At 42.9% G+C, this 21,882-nt stretch overlaps 1 protein-coding gene across 8 annotated transcripts in view; it reads left to right on the top strand.

The window, feature by feature from the left end:
* Nucleotides 1-21,882, top strand: part of DOCK4 (dedicator of cytokinesis 4) — a 248,839-nt gene that overhangs the window by 167,296 nt on the left and 59,661 nt on the right. For all 8 annotated transcript variants that reach the window (XM_083698882.1, XM_083698883.1, XM_083698879.1 and 5 more), the window contains exons 26-31: nt 4,426-4,524; nt 6,467-6,561; nt 11,230-11,305; nt 12,584-12,684; nt 13,634-13,692; nt 19,630-19,778. In XM_083698882.1, coding sequence (XP_083555008.1) covers nt 4,426-4,524; nt 6,467-6,561; nt 11,230-11,305; nt 12,584-12,684; nt 13,634-13,692; nt 19,630-19,778 — 579 coding nt within the window. The remainder of the gene's footprint in view (nt 1-4,425; nt 4,525-6,466; nt 6,562-11,229; nt 11,306-12,583; nt 12,685-13,633; nt 13,693-19,629; nt 19,779-21,882) is intronic.

The raw sequence follows: 21,882 nt of genomic DNA, 5'->3' as shown, positions 1-21,882 counted from the left end.
GAAATGTACAACAAAAAAGCAGCATCCCAAGTGGCAAGTAGGAACGTGGGAGAGGCTGCTCAAGTTTTCCACTTCTTGCTGTTATCCTGTTCCAATTGCCTCTGCTCCATCCAGAGCGGAAAAGATATGAAGTCTTACGTTTTTCCTATGAGGAGAGAAAAAGCAGGGTGATTAGTCAGGGCAATAGCCAATGGTGGGCCAATAGTGGAAGGAGAACGGGATTAAGCAATCCCTTCCTCTGCTGTTTGTTTTGAAACTGGAAGCTTTCCTCACCTGCTTTTCTATTTTTTTTAAAAAGGAGATACACCTCTCTCGTATCTGGGTCACTTGTAAGTAGAAAACCAGCCTATGTCCTACTTTGTTCAATGATACGGAGAGGTTAATGTGAGTTAGGCTGTTCAAATCCTATTTCTCAGAGAACAACACAAAAGCTATGTAAGTGAAAAAATGTCAGGTTGTGCTCTGCTTTTGTCAAAATGGGAGGTATCTTACACAGTGGGAGGCACAGAAGAACTCTTAAAAGAGCAGCTGACCTATTTTTGTTCATATAGCAAAGGTTTCAGGGAAATATTTAGCACACCCATTCTTTGACATCCAGCCTTATTAGTCGCCCCCACTTAAAAAAATATTCCTGATAGAAAAAGGTTTCTAGCAGTGTATTCTAAATGCTACTTTGTTCTGAGGGGAAAAATTAAGAGGTAATCTAATAAAAAATGTGAGAACTTTATTTTTCACCTCTCTCTATTTCCCCCCAAATTGAAGTACTGTTGACAGAGTTAATACGTGCCTTTCTTGCTATTATTTATTAAATCTATATATCGCCCTTCATCCGGAGATTTTAGGGCAGTTCACAACATAAGAATATAAAATGAGAGTACAAAACACATGATAAAATAAGAACAAAAACAAACCATTAAGCCCTGTCTCACAAACACAGTTAAAAGGCCGTAGAATGTACAGTCAGCCAAAGGCCTGATTCTGTGTATAGAGGCATTTTTGCCTGGGGCCAAAGAAGGCACCAGGCAAGCCTCCCTGGGGAGAGCATTCCACAAACAGGGAGTCACCACAGGAAAGGCTTGTTCTCGTGTTGCCACCCTCTAGGCCTCTTGTGGAGGGACCACATGCAGAAGGGCCTCAGATGATGATCACAGGGTCTATGTTGGTTCATATGGGAGATATGGCCCTTGAGGTATTGTGGTCCTGCGGCATTTAAAGCTTTATAGGTCAAAACCAGCACTTTGAATTGGTCCTGGAAACTAACTGACGACCAGTGCAGCCAGGCCAGGATCGGTGTAATATGCTCAAACCCAGTGAGTAGCAATGCCATACGTCCAGATTTTCCCAGACATTACCGGGATTTCAAAGGCAGAATTGACAGGTGGGTGGGGAGTGGCGCTTTGTCCTGGATCCTAGACAAGTCAATTAAAAAATTGTGTGTTTTTTGGCTCAGCAACTTTCGGGGTATCCTGGTTTTTACTTTTTGAAATATGGCAATGCTACCAGTGAGCATCCTGGCTTCTGAATTCTGCGCTAGCTGAAGTTTCTGAACCATCTTCAGAGGCAGCCCCACATATAACATGTTTCAGTAACCTAGAGGCTATCAGAGCATTGACAACAGTAGTTAGTCTGTCCAGGCTTAGCTGGGCCACCAGCCTAAGCTGATGGAAGGCACTCTGCACCGCTTAGGCCACCTGAGCCTCAAGCAACAGCAAAGGACCCTAAAGGACCCACAAGCTACATGTGTGCTCCTTCAGAGAGAGTGTGTCCTCTTCATAGGCAGGCAACCTTCATCCATCCGGTTTAGGGAAATAGCAACTAACAGTGTCTCAGTCTTATCTGGACTGAGTTTCAGTTTGCTGGCTCTCATCCAGTCCATCACCGAGGCAAGAGACTGGTCCAGCACTTGCACTACCACACCTGCAGATGTTAGCAGCAAGCTGTAGTTCTGGCAGGATGTACTGATAAGATTTCAGGATTCTTTACATTTTAGTTTTCAAAAGTCATAACAATGCTAAATTGTACAATAGGTTTTTTTCCCCCCTATGTTGTTGAAGGCTTGCTGAATATAAGTCCATTGACTTTTGCTTAACAATTCGCATACGCAAATGTTGCTAAATAAGGCTTGTGGGATAAGTATAGCCTTAAGTTTGAGCAAGTTTTATTTTAATAGGTTTCCTTTGGAGAAAGAGGTGGCTTCCCTTTCCACAAAGCTGTATGGCAGTATTTTTCACACCGTCTCAAAGAATAGGCTCTTGGGGTCCTTGCACCATATCGTGTAAGCCGGGGAAGTTTCAAGTGCCACATCAAGCACTTAATTTTTAAGTGACTCACCGCACAGCATAAGGCAATTATATACTGTTATGTAGCAAGTTCATGCAGAACTGTACTTGCTTATGGCAACCTACTGAGCCAAATGCTCTTGAGATATTTGCGAAGAAAGACACCACCCAGTTTGAGTGTAGGTGGCAGGTTTGGTCCCCATGTGTTGTCAGGAACCCATTCTATGCTTATCAAAATGATAAATGAGCACATTTTATGACATGTAGGTGGACTTGCACAGAAATACCAGATTCGGCTTTCCATCCCAAATTCAGAAGCTGGAGTTGTCTTGCTATAGAAACAAGCTTAAGGAAAAATAGCATTTCCATCAACCTTGACTGCACAATGTTTCACTATTTCTGTGTGTCAGCGACTTAAAGGAGTGCACATGGTGACTTATAGCAGCCATAGGCAAACTCGGCCCTCCAGGTGTTTTGGGACTACAATTCCCATCATCCCTGACCACTTGTCCTGTTAGCTAGGGATGATGGGAGTTGTAGTCCCAAAACATCTGGAGGGCCGAGTTTGCCTATGCCTGGCTTATAGGGTAAACCTGTGCATGTTTACACACAAGCAAATCCCACTATGTTCAATAGTGCTTACTCCCTGGCTGAGTATGTGTAGGACTGAAGCCCTGAAACATGTACTAAATGCAGTCTTGTCACTGAGACAAGACAAGCAAAGGGACCAAACGCTGTGATTTCTTCCTACACGAGCTCCTATTTATTTCAGCTGATTTCGAGTAGAAGACATGCCCATTTATGTTGCATATATGCTCAGTTGCTCAAGACATGCCCATTTATGTTGCATATATGCTCAAGCCAAAAGATAACTAATCTGCATGTATACAGATAGAATGGAAAGAGATCTATTATCAGAGAAGTAGCTTAATTCACTTAGACCAGATTTTTAACCATATAAACTGTTCTTCCTTCCATATGGTGTGAGGCCTGCTTCCATTTCCACATTGGTACTGGTATGGACATCGTGCTAGCATTGTTTTGAAAGGCCCCAAATGTATAAGATATTTGCTCAACATGGAAATTGTGTTTAACGAACATAAGTCATCCTTATTCTTGGAATATTAACAGCACTGTCCATGTTGACTGGTGGCAAAATCTATACATTATGCAAAATTCATAGTATTCAGCTCCATTTCTTTAATTATTTACAGGTGCAGGGGCCCCGCAGAATGTGCGGAGGGGAGGTTTATCCTTCGGGTCTCCAGTCATGATTTGGGCAGAAATCCATATCCACCAAATGGGAGCTTTTTATTAAGCCTTATAGCCATGCAGAACAGGGTGGGGTGGGGAGTGTTTCTTTCTGGACCGTTGCTAGGAAGGAAGGGGTGAAATATCTGATGGAAATATATCTCCTCACCCCACTGCTAATTAAAGAAAGAAACCAGTGATAAAGTTGCATGTAATGCCTTGAGCATAATGCGGCCTTCAGACGTAAGTGCCAAAGTGCTCACTTGGACTTCTTTTCTAATAAGCGAGTTCTATACTGCAGGAACGTGGGTGGCGCTGTGGGTTAAATCACAGAGCCTAGGACTTGCCAATCAGAAGGTCAGCGGTTCGAATCCCCGCAACGGGGTGAGCTCCTGATGCTTGGTCCCAGCTCCTGCCAACCTAGCAGTTTGAAAGGACGTCAAAGTGCATGTAGATAAATAGGGTCGTTTAAGATACATCTTTGCAAAGGGGCTTTCTTTGTTGAATGCTCTTCCCAGGGAGGTTTGGCTGACACTTTCATTATACACCTTTAGGCACCAGGCAAAAAACATTCCTCTTCGACATCTTTGGCTGATTGACAAACAATGTCCTTTTAAAATGTTTTGGGGGGGATTAGTGGGTTGTTCTTGTTCTTATTATGTGTTTTGTGTTTTTATTTTGTGGTTTTATGTTTTGAACTGCCCTAAACTAAGGCCTGCAGGTATAGAGCAGGTATACAAACTTAATAAATGATGATGAAGATGATGATGATGATAATAATAATGCTTGCCCTCATATCTCCATAATTAATAGAAAACACATACTTTTTTTAAAAAACAACAACTGTGTTTACTTTGTAATGCCTTTCCTTTCCTTTTAAAACCATTTCTTTCAGGGAGAGTTTGTTTCATGTCTTTTGTCATTATTGCGCCAAATGACTGACAGACATTACCAGCAGCTCCTTGACAGATTCAAGACGAGGGACGAGCTGAGGGTAAGTAGCAAGTCTTGTGCTTTAGCATCTACAAATGTTCTCATCAACTTCTCCCCCTTCCAGTCTATTCATGATTGTCCTGTTTTACTTAAGCGACCGTTGATATTCACTTGTGAGACGCAATCCAAAGCCAGTTAAATGAGCTCACTGATCCCAGTGGGAATCGAGCATGACCTAACTTTCTTAGGTTATTGTTTTAGGGTTAGTGGTGACTTGCTAATGTAAGGTTTCTCATGTATACGGATCAGTGTGATAAAGTGGATTGTCTGCCGAGCTCAGTTGTTGAAGATTTGGGTTCAAATCCTTGCTTTGCGACAAAATGACTCTGGGGATGAGATAACAGTTCACCGTTCGCCTCAGAGTAGGTCCTAAGTTAGTCATGCTCATTAATTTCAGTGGGTCAATTTTGAGGTATGTGCACAGGGCAGGATGGGGGACAGAAGCCCTATTGCACAAGCAGAAGTGCAGCTGCCAGGGCTGGTTAGGCAAATTCCACCCAATATAATTAAAAATATTCCAAGAACAGTTTAAAACCACCACATTCTCTCAGCTAATGATTTCAGAGTTGCCAGGAACAGTATCTTTTAGCCATCAAATGCCTGGGTAAACAGGAATGTTTTTACATTCCTCCTGCAAGTCAGTAATGAGGGAGACAGACGCATCTTACCAGAGCCAGCTGTGTACTATTGAAAATGCATGAATTTGTGTATATATAGAACCCAAGAACAACATGTCATGCGCTAAAAGCCTGGAAGTGCACATGGGTGGATATTATCTGAGCAGCTTCCAGCATGACTGCTACAGACTTCACCCCACCAGACCTAGAACACAGATCATTACGTCCATTATGAAGCTGTGATTTTATTACAGGCTATAATAATATTGACTTGCTGCCTCCAGGAATCAGGCTGTTTCAGTTGTTGTTGTTCTGCTAGTTTGGGTGTTTCAGGCAGGGAAATTGATGTTCAGGCAATAGATATCCATCTCTTTGCCAGTCCATGTTTTTCAAAAGTACCTATCCCTAGGATACCAGATCTAGTCCAGCAGAAGTTTCACAGCAAAGTCTGAAGACTTACAGCTAGGTTGACACACTTCTACACATCTTGACAACTTCATCCCTCTTTGCAGGTTAAAGACTAGCATTAGGGTTACATCGTAACAGAGCAGGGAATAGTATTGTTCATCATTAATTGTCTAAGGGATTCCCGTAACCCTCATAGAATTGTAGAGTTGGAAGGGACCACAAGAGTCATCTAGGCTAACCCCCTGCAGTCTTTTGCCCAACGTGGGGCTCGATCCCACAACCCTGAAATTAAGAGTCTCATGCTCTACCAACTGAGCTATCCAGTCCCTCATGTAGGCATTCTAGGTAGCAATCCAAATTGCTACGGCCCCACTAGCTGACGGTGCACTTCAGGTGCTGCAGGCAATCAGAATAATTTGATTTGTCAGTAACAGAATGTTGAGGGTAAACATCTGGATGATACACTTCCAGCCTTCAATCATGTGAGTCCCCCACCAGCAGCCCAATCTGGTAGAAATTGTTTTCACATGCAGTCTACACCCTTTATTTGCGAAAAGTAAAGCCGAAGTTTGCAAATTTCAAGAATCATGTGTGTTACTATTTTAAAGGTTGAAAATGTCTGCGTGGTATAAAGATTAACTTTACATTTTATTTGTATCGCAGAAGTAATGCATTATTCAGCAGCCTTTGACAACACAATCTCCTGTCTGCATCTCACTTAAAAGCACGTCATTAAATCGTTTCATAATCCCTGTGAAGTTTCCTTGGAGGAAAAAAAAGTAGCTGCTTTTACACCCCCCCCATAACCTATTAGAATCTTGTTTCCTTCTTAATTGCAAGTTTTGTAATGTCAAATGCTAAAACGATTCGCTGCACATTTCTTTCTCTTACCTATGGAATATTTCTCCTCTGCTCTAGGATTTCTTATTACAGATATTTACAGTCTTTCGAATATTAATACGGCCAGAGATGTTTCCAAAGGACTGGACAGTGATGCGTTTAGTTGCTAACAAGTAAGACTGCTTAAATATAATGGTAACAGTAGAACTGGTGTTAATGGGAATAGGACTGGGAATAACACTGATAATTTAAGAACCGGTTCTGTGGCCCCTGGTAGGTCATCTGAGCGGCCAGAGAATATTTCAAAGCTCCCTCTTCACAAGCAGAGAAGGAGTTCCATCCCCAGAGACGCCTTTGTTTTGGCTCTGGGAATAGCAACAGCCATCTGACCTTGGGCATGTGCAGGAGAGACTCTGAATCTGTAGAATTCAAATTCCTCCAATTTCTCCAACAGACTAATGGCAAGAAAGGGAAAATGAATAGCAGCTCTGGTGCTGACATACAGTGGTACCTCGGGTTACATACGCTTCAGGTGACATACGCTTCAGGTTACAGACTCTGCTAACCCAGAAATGGTGCTTCAGGTTAAGAACTTTGCTTCAGGATGAGAACAGAAATTGTGCTCCGGTGGCGCGGCGGCAGCGGGAGGCCCCATTAGCTAAAGTGGTGCTTCAGGTTAAGAACAGTTTCAGGTTAAGAACGGACCTCCGGAACGAATTAAGTACTTAATCCGAGGTACCACTGTACTTGTTTCCCCACCCCAGTCCTCCCTTTCCCCCTTTCCCCCTAGCCAGCACAGGACCTGTAAGGTTCTGAATTTCATGGTTCTTTTGTCAAGGATTCCCCTTCCCTCCAGCCACATTAGGTTGCTCTGCCTGCTTGCAAATTGCATGTCTCCTGGCAGCGCATTGCAGACTAAAGACCTAAGTAATGTGAAATATCTTTTAAGCATTTATGCGTGCACATTTGGATGAATACAAGATAAAGTTGACGACTGCAAAGTCTTCCTATGCTGCTGTCTGCTAAAATAACATATAACAACTAGTTTTCCAGAAACACGAATGTCATTCTACTCTTAATATTGTTCCTGTAGAAACAGAATCATTCATTTTTGGTGGCCTAGGGACAAATGGTTACGAATTTAAGCTAAATGTTGGTTCTTCAAATGTTTTGGTTCCTAATGAGAAATTAAACTTTTTAAAGAGTTTTTTTAGCCCTGTAGTTTTTCTAAGTGTATCTTTGAATTGCTGTTTTGAGAGGCAAGTTTGTGGTATGGAGAAGCGGCAGAGTTTCCTTCTCTCTTCAGCCAGAAAGCTTTTATGAAGGATGAGCATTATCTTGAGCTGCAGTAGGGAATGTGGTCTGATAGGGGTCTCTACTGGTCCTGTTTGTTGCCTTTATAGTCTGCCATTTCTGGCTTGAACCTAACAAGCCATTAAGGTTTATAGTTTACAGGTAGTATGGAATGCTTATGGTTTCCACATTAAATAGGTCAAAGAAATGAGCACGTGTCTTAGATAGACCAGTGGTGAAATGAAATCAGACAGGAAGACTCTGGAGAAAGGAAAGCAATTCAAAAATTGACAAACACGAAGAACGGTGAAATCTTTAGCAGCTTACAGCTTTTGTCCCACAAAAGATATTTTTTATATATATATATATATATATTTGCTTTCGTAGATTTTCACGGGTACAGGAATGCAGGTTTTGGTGTCCTCGGGTGTCTTCCCGTGTAAAAGTTGGGGTGTCTAGGCGACGTTTCGACGAGGTCTCACTCGTCATCTTCAGGCTGGTGCTTTCGGCTTCTTGTTACTGGAACAGAGCGGGATCTCAATGTTTGAGTTCCTATAAATACTGTAGAGGGGGTGTGGTGTCTAGCCTCCAATGTTCTGGGCAGAGAGGAAGTTCCCAGGCTAGTGTGCCTTTTCTTCTTTTGTTCCTTAATTACTTGAGAGATACCTTGAGTGATTTCTTGAGTGATATCCTGAGTACCACTTAGGTGGGTCATTAGGTGTGGATTAGTTGCTAAAGTCTTTGTGTCTTGACTTCTTGAACTTTGTGAAGAGTTTTCCTGAGAAGATGGCTGTATTGCATGAACAACGACACATCCCGCTTGCCAGACATCTGGAAATTAGCCCTCCCCACAAAAACTGACACCAGATCCAGAGGCACACAGAACGCCAACACCAATCAACCACACCAGACCCAAACCCAGACCCTCTCCACAGATGAATTACTGACACCATCCAGTAGCCAGTCCATGGTGGCACCTCCGGATGCTGCACCCCCCTGCAATCCCTACACAGATCTGGCTGACACAAGCCACAAAACCACAGCTCGCCCCTATACACGAAGCCAAGCCAAAGCACAACTAAGTGCAATACAGCCATCTTCTCAGGAAAACTCTTCACAAAGTTCAAGAAGTCAAGACACAAAGACTTTAGCAACTAATCCACACCTAATGACCCACCTAAGTGGTACTCAGGATATCACTCAAGAAATCACTCAAGGTATCTCTCAAGTAATTAAGGAACAAAAGAAGAAAAGGCACACTAGCCTGGGAACTTCCTCTCTGCCCAGAACATTGGAGGCTAGACACCACACCCCCTCTACAGTATTTATAGGAACTCAAACATTGAGATCCCGCTCTGTTCCAGTAACAAGAAGCCGAAAGCACCAGCCTGAAGATGACGAGTGAGACCTCGTCGAAACGTCGCCTAGACACCCCAACTTTTACACGGGAAGACACCCGAGGACACCAAAACCTGCATATATATATATATATATATATATATATATATATATATGTCCAGCAGTTCATTGCTAACCATGGTACTGTTTGGTGTAATTTAAAATTGAAAAGGAGAAAAGATGGCTATGTTGTCGGTTGTGAAGCCAGAGAACTACCGTTGATTTCAAGTCAGGAACATATTGCATGCCAACAAATGGAATTCTAACATCAATGACTAGGTTGGCAAAGCGAAGTAAGCATAAGGATGATTGCAAAGAACTGGCAGTATTTGATGCAAGTTAAATCCTTCATCAGCTGAGGAGGCCCAGAATGCACAGAGTATTTAAACACACAGTACTGGAAAAACATCAATAGCCTCATTTGAAAACTTAGTCCTTGGTACTAGGCATAAAACAAGTAATCATGTGAGGATTTGTACCTTTTTGCATATAATCTTACTTATTTAGAAGTAAATTATTTATGTAGGATGCAGCCCTGTGCACAGTGACACGCGTGAAAGTTCTGCTAGTTTTCATGGCATTGGTGAGTTGGAGCTTGGAGTGAGGCCTCTTAAGTGTGACAGATTCTCAGCTATGGTACACCAGCTGAGCACTGGATCGGCTAGAACGTTGTTTGCAAGACAAAAACTGCATTATTCGCAACATGTTTAAACGGGATGTGACAGTTTGTCAAGTACATTACAAACTTGGATGTTATGCATTCCTTTAAATAGGGATGAGCAGTGCTTCTTTTTTCTTAAAATAAAATGTTTAGGGGTGCTCTCATTTTCCTACTCATTGAAATACTGTCCCTCAATAAAACTAAACTTAGATTCACAAAATGTTTAGGGGTATGTGTACCCCCAGAAAAAATAGCACTGGGGATGAGAAAACATCCAAATAAGTAATACAACTTTAGTTGCCTAACAGAATCTAGGATTTCAAAAGATCAGTTATTTTATAGTCACAACAACTCTGTAAGACTCATTAGGAATAGGTATGCAACTACACTTTACTCAGATTGGAGCCTTTTAAATCAATTAACCTATCTTAGTAACATTCATTCATTTCACTGGGTCTGCTCTGAACAAAACTTATTTGAATATCTCCCAGTGAGCTTCATGTTTCTGTGGAGATTTGAACCTGGGTTCCCCTGGTCCTCAGCCCAATACAATGACCACTTCACCACATTGGCTCTCGATGATTAGTTGAACAAAATTGTGGCCAATGGTGGTTTTCACTGGTCTTTTGAAGGATGCAAGAACGTAGTCTGCATAGTTTATGGAAACTTTATTAATCCTTCTGATGTCCTATGAGCAAACAAAATGTATGGTCTTAGGGAAAGTGTTTGGGGTTTTTTGGTTGGGTGGGGTTGGTTTTTCCTTTTTTAGTAGTTTCTGGATCTTTAAATCTCTGGAATAAACCAATGGGACTTTTGTTTGTATTGTGTTTTCAAAACATGAATATCCCACAGAATGTTAACAGTCTTGCTTAGGGCTGAGGGAAGAGGCAATAAGTCAGGAGGTGATTGGTGGGGGAAAGGGTCCATCAGAAATAGATTTAAAATAGTGTATCAGTGTTGGAATATATTTGAGAGGAGATTGGTGTCTTTTCATACATACATACAAAGCTTTCAGCTTTGCCAGCTATACTTCAGCCCTGATGACATTGATTGTACTTGGCAAATCTGAGCTAAGGATGATGGTTCTATATTAAAGCCTACACGTAATTAGTCCTAGATACATAAATTTTAGAAATGGACATATTAACTTTTAGGAAAAGAAATTGGTTGTGCCAGAACAAATAAACAAAGCTAGTAATACACAAAAGTATATTAATAGCTTTCCCCCATTGCTTTCCTTCATAAATTCTGTGAGTTGAAGAGATGTATTAATCAGAATATTTCATATCTCACATCAACATAACTAGATGCGAAATACATATTCCAGTAGCTTATAGACTCCTATTTCACAAGTTATTAAGATTTTATTATGCATCATTTATCTTGTAGTCTGCAGTTGGTTTTGTTGCCTTAATAAAAGAAAATAGATCATATATATAATTTAGCCAGTATCATTACTAAAATATGTAATATTTTCTTCTTTTTCTAGTGTTATTATTACAACAGTATTATATCTTTCGGATGCCCTTCGTAAAAACTTCTTAAATGAAAGCTTTGATTACAAGGTAAGCTAGCGATTGGCTTCCGTAATAACGATCTTTTCCTCCTAAATGTCGGTTGGTATCTTCCATTCCACTCTGTTGCTACGCTGGGCTTCCAGTGCAATGAGTTCTCCTAAACTTCATTCCCTTCCTGTAGTCTCTGGGTAAGCAATAGTACCGCCACAGATTTAGGCTGATCAATGATTAGAGGATCGCAATCCTGTGCTGAAACTCTTTCAGAATATGACTTTGTAGGACTTCTATTTTAGTTCATTTGGAAGTTTTAGAATGATCTGCATTTTAGGTTATCCAGCTGCCTGTACCTTTTCTTAGTTATTCTAATTTTTAAAGAGTTTTTTAGTTTTGTTCGTGGACATATGTGTTGTATTTACTGACCTGCTCGTGGTGTTAAAATGTGTTTCATTGGAACTTTTGATCTTAACAAACATTTTCCTTCCCAGCATCCCCCTGCACTTACTTACTTACTTACTTACTTACTTACTTACTTACTTATTAACATGTCCCACTTACTTTTTTTTTTTAAAAAAAGCACTCATGGCAGCATACATCTAAATCATGGTCACCATAGTGTTGCTCAGCTAGGGTTGCCATATGTCCTCTTTTTCCAGGACACATCCTCCTTTTCATGGGTAGAGTTGTCAAAGCAATCTATAGTTACAAGTGGAAGTTGGCAAATGTGTCCTATTTTTTGCTCCTCAAAATATAGCAACCCTGGCTGTAGTATCTCTTAATAGGAGGGAAACAACCACACTTTGTGTTTGCAGCCACCGAGACCATATAACACCGGTTCTGAAAGACCTACATTGGCTCCCAATACATTTCCGAGCACAATTCAGAGTGTTGGTGATGACCTTTAAAGCCCTAAACAGCCTCAGCCCAGTATACCTGAAGGAGCATCTCCACCTCCATTGTCCAGCCTGGACACTGAGGTCCAGTTCCAAGGGCCTTCCGTCAATTCCCTCACTGCAAGAAGTAAAGTTGCAGGGAACCAGGCAGAGGGTCTTCTCGGTAGTGGTGCCCTCCTTGTGGAACACCCTCCCATCAGATGTCAAGGAAATAAACAACTATTTGACTTTTAGAAGACATCTGAAGGCAGCCCTGTTTAGGGAAGTTTTTAATGTTTGATGTTTTATTGTGTTTTTAATATTCTGTTGGGAGCTGCCTGGAGTGACTGGGGAAACCCAGCCAGATGGGCAGGATATGAATAACAAACTTCTTCTTCTTCTTCTTCTTCTTCTTCTTCTTCTTCTTCTTCTTCTTCTTCTTCTTCTTTACTTCCAGATATGGGATTCCTACTTTTACCTGGCTGTCATTTTTATAAACCAGTTATGCCTGCAGTTAGAGATGTTTACCCCATCCAAGAAGAAAAAGGTGTTAGAAAAGTAAGTATCACTATCACTATTGAACTAGAGAGCACCCAATATTTCTGTTACTCTTTATTATGCAAAGTAAGGTAGCGGTCTTTGGGGGAAACTATCCTGTGATGTAACTTTTTTAAAAAAAGAAAAGAAAAACCCATATTGCTGGATTTAAGATGCTTTTTTAAAAACAACAACAGACAGAGCAGTCGTCACGATGGGCAATTCTTAACAGCTGAATTTATTGCTGACATAACTTGAATGACCCTTGCCAGGAAAAGAAAAGGAATACTTTGGGTATTCTGTACAAACCATCCAAGCTCTTGGATGAAATCTGCCTGGTCCATCTTAATTCTAAGTTATGTAGTTCCTCTTTAATGCAAGGAATGGGGTCGATGTGCAGAAGAAGTACACGTCAGGAATCAAAGAAAGGAGGTCTGCCTGTGAGAATAACTATATGTATAGCTCAAATTTTTCCTCACTGTTTTGTTGCAGTGATCCCCACTGCTGAAGACACATGCTGCTTTTTAAACTGAAGGCCTCATTACCTCTTTAGCAGTAGGAACTGTTATGGCAGGGAGGAAGACATCAGTTATGACTGCAGTTTTCTTCCACAAAAGCACACCCTTTGGAATTCCAGCTATCGTGTCTGTGTAATCTTGTGAGAACTCTATATTACATTGCAACTTGATAGCTGGGCCACACTCTGAAAATAATTCCAATTAAAAAACACATCTAGAAGCAGTTTTGGTTAAAAACATCCCCAAAGCAAGTACAGTTAAAAATATTATTCTGTCCTATGATCAGGAGGTTGACAGGAGCAGGATTGTTCAGCCACGTATTCTACAAGTACTCAAATTCCAGGAGCAAAATGCACAGAAGTTGCCCTTCTTTGGTTTGAAATGATACAGTGGTTTATGATACAGTGAAATGATCTGCCAAATAATCTTTGGTTTTTAAAAATATATCACAGATACGGCGATATGCGGGTGACAATGGGATGTGAAATCTTCAGCATGTGGCAAAATTTAGGTAAGCTTTTTGGTTTTTCTTAAGATCCCGATCCATATATATGTATAAAAACTGGAGTTGCTTTACTTAGAAAATTGTGCAAAAGTGTGACCTACAGTATGTACCGTATTTTTCGCCCCATAAGACGCACTTTTCCCCCTCCAAAAATGAAGGGGAAATCTGGGTGCGTCCTATGGGGTGAATGCAGGCTTTCGCTGAAGCTTGGAGAGCGAGAGGGGTGGGTGCGCACCGACCCCTCTCGCTCTCCAGGCTTCAGGAAGACATCCGCAGCCTCGGCAGCCCTGCAGGAGGTCCGGCAGGGATGTCTAGGCTGCGGATAGCAGCCTGCTTCCTGGAGCGTCGGGCGCCCTGAAAGCAGAGCGCCCGGCGCTTCGGGAGCACATCCGCAGCCTGGGCAGCCCTGCAGGAGGTCCGGCAGGGATGTCTAGGCTGCGGATAGCAGCCTGCTTCCCGGAGCGTCGGGCGCCCTGAAAGCAGAGCGCCCAGCGCTTCGGGAGCACATCCGCAGCCTGGGCAGCCCTGCAGGAGGTCCAGCAGGGCTATCTAGGCTGCGGATAGCAGCCTGCTTCCCGGAGCATTGGGCGCCCTGAAAGTAGAGCGCCGAGCGCTTCGGGAGCGCTTCCGCAGCCTGGGCAGCCCTGTGGGAGTTCTCTGCAGGGCTCCCCACGCTGCGGCTAGCAGCCTGCCGTCCGGCGGGCGGAGCACCCTGAAGCAGAGTGCCCCGCGCGCCGGACAGACATCCGTAGCGTGGGGAGCCCTGCAGGGGTTCCCCGCAGGGCTCCCCACGCTGCGGATAGCAGCCTGCCGCCGGGCGGGCGGAGCACCCTGAAGCAGAGCGCCCCGCGCGCCGGACAGACATCCGCAGCGTGGGGAGCCCTGCAGGAGTTCCCCGCAGGGCTCCCCACACTGCGGAGAGCAGCCTGCCGCCTGAGGCAGACATCGGCCAGCCCCACAAGCTCAGGGAGGTGCAGCGCCCTTCCTCGACCTGGTTTGGTTTCCCCGACCTGCTTTTGGGGGGGAAATAAAGGGAAAAAAAATTTCCTTTATTCCCCCCCCCCCAAAAGCTAGGTGCGTCCTATGGGACAGAGCGTCCTATGGGACGAAAAATACGGTAAGCCTTAACAAATGAAGATTTAGAAGTGAAACAGATCTTATGTGTGGATCCTGAAAGCTTGCACTTGCTTCCATATCCTTAAATTTGGAGGCAATACTTATTAATATACTGTTTTGAAGGATTGTGGTAAACCATTGACCACTATCATCTGGTGAATGCAGTTTCGTGGCACATCTGCAGAAGGTGCTTCAGACCTTGAAGTTGATTATTCTAATCAATATATTGCTTGTTATCAACCATCACTCCTCCTCCGCTCTAGACTACAGAGTCACAAGCAATGTTAATTCCAAACACCCAAATAGCCGGATGGAGTCAGGAACTGCAGTGAGAGCCTTCCTCTGTCAGTTGCCACTCTCACTTCCTGCAGGATTGTACAATCCCTGCTCTTCTAAGAAACACATGGGTGGAAATCGAGGCTGGAGAAGGAGGAGGAATGCAGATTCCCTTTCCCTGTATCTTTCTTAGCCATTGCAAATAACAGTGTGGAGCTGAGAATTTTGGCAAGGGTCTTATGTCAGTTTCTGCTTTACCAGGGCTAGATGGTCCCAGTTTCTTGAAGGCTGGGTGGTCCTGCAGATGCTGGACTACAACTGCCATGGTCCCTGCCCACTGGCCATGTTGGCTGAGGGTGCTGGGAGTTGTAGTCCAACAGGATCTGGGGAACCACAGTACCCCACCCCTGCTTTCAGAAATAGCTCAGACCATAGAGGTTGAGGCTATCTCAGGGTTTGAACCCCACATTGGGCAAATGATTCCTGTATTGCAGGATGTTGAGTTAGATGACCCTTGTGATGCTTTTCAACTCTACTATTCTATGATTCTGTAATACTCTAAAGAGGACAGATGGCAACAGTGTGATTAGACCACCCCTTCTAACACTGCCAAGGCGTTTAAGCATCGCCAGCTTTGCCAAAAGATGTGGAAGATGTTTGGTTCAGAAAACTTGCTTGCAAGATGCTGAAGTCTAAAGATGCAAATGGTAATAACTAGCCAACAACATCCTGTTTGTTACAAACCTAATTGACTTGGTGGTGCAGCTGACAGTTTAAGAGACTAATATGCTGTAGCATTGGATAAGTATCTCTAGACTAAATGATTTATTGCAGAGTAATTTCTCCCTCCCCTAAGTATAAAAGACTGCTTACCACTTAACAACAAGCCAGTTACCTAGATGACTAATTGGAGTCAATAAAAGGCTGCTAATCTCTTAACTAATTGCCCCACTGATTAACCATCAAATTGATTAACTGATTCAGAGGGATATCCTATGGCAAGATGTGCTGGGATGAGGGCACATCTCCATCTCATATACCTGGCTCAGCTGGCATTAAGTTGCCAACTCTGGTCAGCCAAATATACGCTGGCATAACTTTCCTATCCTGGCTCAGCCAGGACCAAAGCTGGCTGAGTCAAGGCTGCTGGAATTCCCAAAAAAAGTGGTGTGCAAGGGGGTGTGGTGTGCTGGACCCAGAGAGCAGGGACTTAGGCTCAATCCCAAGCTTGTTCAGCTCAGTCATGTGACCTGGGAACCCAACACAGAGCACTGTTTTAAAGGCTTTCTTTCTTTCTGCCAGGCTTAAGTAGAGCAGCAGCAATTTCTCTGCTGAACAGGTTTGGATCTGGCATAACGTTATGCCAGCTTAATTTACACTGGCTTGCTTCACACCAGCTTCTCAGGCATAGGATTGCTCCCTACACAATTATCTATTCACTGTTCTTTAATAGCAACAAGGACACCTTTTTTGAGGATATTCTGTTGTCACATCTAAATGATTCATCTCAGTTCTTTGGATATTTGGTTAATGCACTTTGGTTACATGCATTAATGAAGGACCGCCTTATTTAACTGATTAATGAATGGCTTCATTTTGGATAAGGTTATTTTACCCTAACGCTGAATGAATTACAACTTATTGTTGAATGAATTACAATATCAATGAATTAATGATGGTTCTAGCTAGTTGTCTTTTACTATTTTAATTTTGGATTAAGATACACATTTTACTGAAGCTTATGAAAGGGGTTAATTATTAGCTTATTCCATGTCACCACAAAATGATTTTATTCATTTGAATTTGTTTATGATTGCTTGTAAATAGTATAAATAGTCTTTGATTAAGGTTTATGAATTTGATAAGAAATTTTGGTAAGCAACTTATGATTAAGTGGCAAAAGGAGAAAATTGAGTATTGGATACTTCACCTCAGTTTACTTTTTAGGATTATTATTATTATTAAATTTATTACCCGCCCCGCACCCTAAGGTCCTAGAGTGAGTGACAACATTAAAACGCAGCATTACAACACAATATTAAAAACAGTTTACAGCAACTTCCAATTACAGAAATAAGTACACCTGAAGTGTCAAAAGCCAGGGCAAAAAGGAGAGTCTTCAGGATTCTCCAGAAACTGTATAATGAAGGTGCCAGATATACCTCCTAGAGGCGTAGAGACTCACTTCTACAACTTGAGTCAATAAGTAATTTTGAATGCTTGTTTGCTGATCAGACTATTGACAAACAAGGTTTATATGGTCTATAATGAAATATTAGCTTAATAAAATGCAGAACTCACATGCTTTATGAATCACAGGGGGTGGGATGGAATGCAGATCCACGTGGAAATATTGTTTTGCTTCTTCCTTGACAGATGCTGGAAAATAATGATGATGATGATGATGATGATGATGATGATATATATGCCCCAAATGATGGGCAGGCAATGTTCTATAAAATGTGTGTATGGTGGGTTTAGTTTAGTTTTTGTTTTTTTAAAAAACTGTTGATAGAATTTACTGAATTATTATTGTAGTAGACACAAATGGTATGTTAAATCCAGAGGGAAAATAATTGTACTTTGCCAAAAATAGTCCAATGAAATAAAAGGGCACATTATACTGAAAGATAAAAAGGTAAAGGACCCCTGACAGTTAAGTCCAGTCGCAGACGACTCTGGGGTTGTGCTCATCTCGCTTTACTGGCCAAGGGAGCCAACGTTTGTCTGCAGACAGTTTTTCCGGGTCATGTGGCCAGTATGGCGAAACCAGAGCAGTGCACGGAAATGCCATTTACCTTCCCGCTGGAGCTGTACCTATTTATCTACTTGCACTTTGATGGGCTTTCGAACTGATAGGTTGACAGGAGCAGGGACCGAGCAACAGGAGCTCACCCCGTCGTGGGGATTCAAACTGCCAACCTTCTGATTGGCAAGCCCAAGAGGCTCAGTGGTTTAGACCAGGGGTAGGCAACCTAAGGCCCGTGGGCTGGATGCGGCCCAATTGCCTTCTAAATCCAGTCCACGGACGGTCCGGGAATCAGTGTGTTTTTACATGTGTAGAATGAGTGCATTTATTTTAAATGCATCTCTAGGTTATTTGTGGGTCATAGGAATTTGTTCATTATTATTATTTTCAAAAGGAGGCTGTGTCACCTGTGCTGGCCCTTGCTGGCTTGGGGGGCTGTGGTTGCTGCCCCCCCCCCCCCATAATCTGGGTGGAGGATATGCTTTGGATTTGTGAGTTACTGTCGTTCAGCTCCAAGGCCTAGCTCTTATCACGGGATCCTTAGGAATATCATCATTTTTATTTGCGGGTTCATTATACATTGTTTGTAGTGGCATACAGTATTATATTATATTCTACTGGAACTGCCAGTGTTGTTTGGAATGCAGATAAGAGTCATGTATTGATCTTCTGTATTTTCAAAACACATACATTATAGAGAACTTGAAAATACTCCCACGAGCGAATTTGCTGTCAAGTTTCGTAATGGAAAATAACAAGACTCTGAAGGGTGCCAAACCAATTATATGTGAATATAATGTGAAGGGTTATATTGAAGCAACACAATGCATGTTGTGCGCCACAACCCATGCCTGGGTCTCTCTATCTGTTGGTGCTATTAGCAGGGATTACTTCATCTGTTTGCTGCCATATCCATGCAGATTAGAAAACATTGCTAATCTGATGGGTAATACTAGTTTGTTGCCAGAGAGAACATTATGTTACTTCAGCCAACGTATTTCAGTAACTTCTTCATGGACCATTGGGCGGTTCTCAAATTAATAAAACTTCTTTAATTCCAATTAAAGAAACACTCTTAGTGGGCAACTTTCACCCTTAAGTTGTTTTGTTTTTGTTTGTAAAGGGATTCGTTGCCCCCCCCCCCAAAAGCTAAGTGCCAGCTTCCTTTTCTACAGGTGAAATTTGCACTTCCATTGTTGTGACTACAAAATGGAGGGTGGGTGCACTTTTTTGCCTCTACCTGATGTGCATATACATTCAGGTGGGTACTCACACTTGCTCCAGTCTCTGAAGATTCAGATACAAGAATGCCAGAACAGCTTGTACCTCTAACACAAAACTGGCCTTTTAGAAAACATGTACTATGCAATCTTTGCTTCTAGTCCTGTTTGATCATTGTTTCTTGAGGATTTTATTTATTTCATAGTCCCGTTTGATTCATGTTGCATTCCAGTTAACAAGGTAGTCAGTGCGAATTGGTTTGGTGGAGAGACCCATTTCTTAGGAAAACACTTCAAGAAGGCCGAGCTATTTTTTCTCCACATCCCAGTCTCAAAATCTCTGTGAGACATGAGCAGTCTCATCCATGTGTAAGATTAGGCCTATCTTTATCTTGTCCTTGGTTTCTTTCTCTTATATCTATTCATAAAATGATTCACGCTGAAAACGTTATTGGACAAAACGTACTGTAGATCTTTATGACGTCACATAACTCAATCCATCTTACAGTTATATCATTTCTGTTTTGCAGTACTTTATCCCTGAATGTAGTTCAAGTCAATCTGGCTTCATTTTTGTTTTAGGGGAACACAAAGTCCACTTCATCCCAGCACTGATTGGCCCGTTCTTAGAAGTGACACTGATACCTCAACCGGATCTTCGAAATGTAATGATTCCTATTTTCCATGACATGATGGACTGGGAGCAAAGGCGCAGTGGCAACTTTAAACAGGTATTTTTATTTTTTATTTTGGTCAACTGGTTAAGAGAAGAGAAATAATTCCCTGACCCCAATGGGTAGCCCTCACGCTATATTTTGATCCTGGTTTGCTTTAAGAGCCAGTGTGGTGTAGTGGTTAAGAGCGGTAGTCTCGTAATCTGGGGAACCGGGTTCGCGTCTCCGCTCCTCCACATGCAGCTGCTGGGTGACCTTGGACTAGTCACACTTCTCTGAAGTCTCTCAGCCTCACTCACCTCACAGAGTCTTTGTTGTGGGGGAGGAAGGGAAAGGAGAATGCTAGCCGCTTTGAGACTCCTTAGGGTAGTGATAAAGCGGGATATCAAATCCAAACTCTTCTTCTTCTTTAACTCCAGTTGGAACAAACCAGTTTCCTGAGTTCATATATAAGGGAGTTTATTCCAAAGTGAAAACAGACATCATCCTCTCTCTCTTTTCATGTGTGAAGAAGGGATGTTATCAGAGACTGGACTCAAGGGGATGAGATGGAAGAGGGATGGTGGAGATCACCCACCCCATTCTCCTGACCCTGCAGGAGAAGAGGAATGCAGCATTGATTACTTGAGGGGTTTGAGGAAGGTCATGACTCAGAGACAGACAAACAGAAGAGTTGGGAAGTGTTAGAAGAAGGGCGGGGGAGACAGAGGCAGAGCAGCCAGCTGACATGTTATCTGTGCTGGTCCCGTGGGTTAACTGTGAGGCGAGGTCCGAGTCCAGTCCGAGGTCGAAGGTGCAGTATGGAGGCAGTCCATCAAAGTTGAAGCTGGGTGCAGGGCAGGGAGTCGGGTGAGGTCAGGAGCTCCGGCAGGAGAGCAGGACAGGGTGCAGGCAGGAACTGGCTACCAACAATGTTGCTCCCGCAACTTGGGACTGGGGCTGGCTGGCTTTTATCTACCCCGAGGCATAGGGCGGCCCCGGTCCACAGGTGACTCACCTCTCCTGGCCTGGAGGCGAGCAATCCTCTTGCGGGAACTTAGTTCCCTCCGCCTCTCTGCCCTGAGCCTCTGCAGCTCAGGAGAGGCTGGAGGGTTACTGGACCCAGAGGCAACCTCAGCTTCCCCTGACGGGGCTGAGAGTGGAGCACCTGCAGGCAATGGGTCCTCCATCATCTCAGGAGCCAGAATAGACTCAGCTGGTGCCTGCACCTGAGGATCCAGCACAGGTGAGGACCCTTCAGGCTCAAGCCCCAGCCCCGGCTCTGCTGGTTCTGGAGGCAGGAAATCCTGTGCAGGCTGGGATTCCTCAGGTTCAGCATCCGAGTCCGAATCCCAGGCCATCACATTATCACTGGAAAGTATTTCTGACCCCCCTTCTCCCAGAACTCTGCATTCATTAAGAGTGCAGGAACAAAGGACTCAGAGACAATTGGCAATGAGTGGCCAACCTAAGGGGAGATACTTTCAAGAGGTGCCAATATGTCTATTCCTATTGCTTGTTTGTTTAACAATTTATGTACTACTACTTCAGAAAAAAATCAGAGCTGTTTACAGCAAAAGTACATAAAACCAACAATAAAAACCATACGATAAAAAATTAACTTATTGAAAGTTAAATGCAGACATCAACTATTCTGGGAAGATGTGTTGTTCTTAATTACCTGCATAGCCCTGGTGGAACAGAAATGTTTCCAGCAGGCATTTAAAATTTGGCACAGAATGCACCTGATAAAACTCTGTTGGCAGAATATTCCACAGGACAAGGCTGAGGACACTAAAGACTTGGGTAGAATCTACACACATATAAGAAAAAGTTGTGAAAATGCTTTTTTCTTAAATTTTGAAAAATAAATTGAATTTTGCATAGCTCACTGTCGCCATGTAGTGTCACATTTGTATATTGCGCTTTACAACAGATTTAAAGTGTTTTATTTGCACCTGTGTAGCTGAATCCTTGGTTTCTTATTGTTGTCCAATGAGCCTTGGCAACTCGAGGAATGACCAGCGATGCTCCTGCAGATGATCTTTGTGATCGAGCTGGGATATAAGGGTTCAGGTGATCCCCAAGGCTGACCCTGGGCCTAAGGTGTTCAGGGCTTTGTAAGTTAATATGACAACCTTGGAAATGGCTCGGTAAATGGATAGGAAACTTTCTTGTGGGA

This window comes from Podarcis gaigeae, assembly GCF_964106915.1.
Source record: "Podarcis gaigeae genome assembly, chromosome: 10".
Classification (NCBI taxonomy): Eukaryota; Metazoa; Chordata; class Lepidosauria; order Squamata; family Lacertidae; genus Podarcis; species Podarcis gaigeae.
This window is presented reverse-complemented; position numbering and strand designations above follow the sequence as displayed.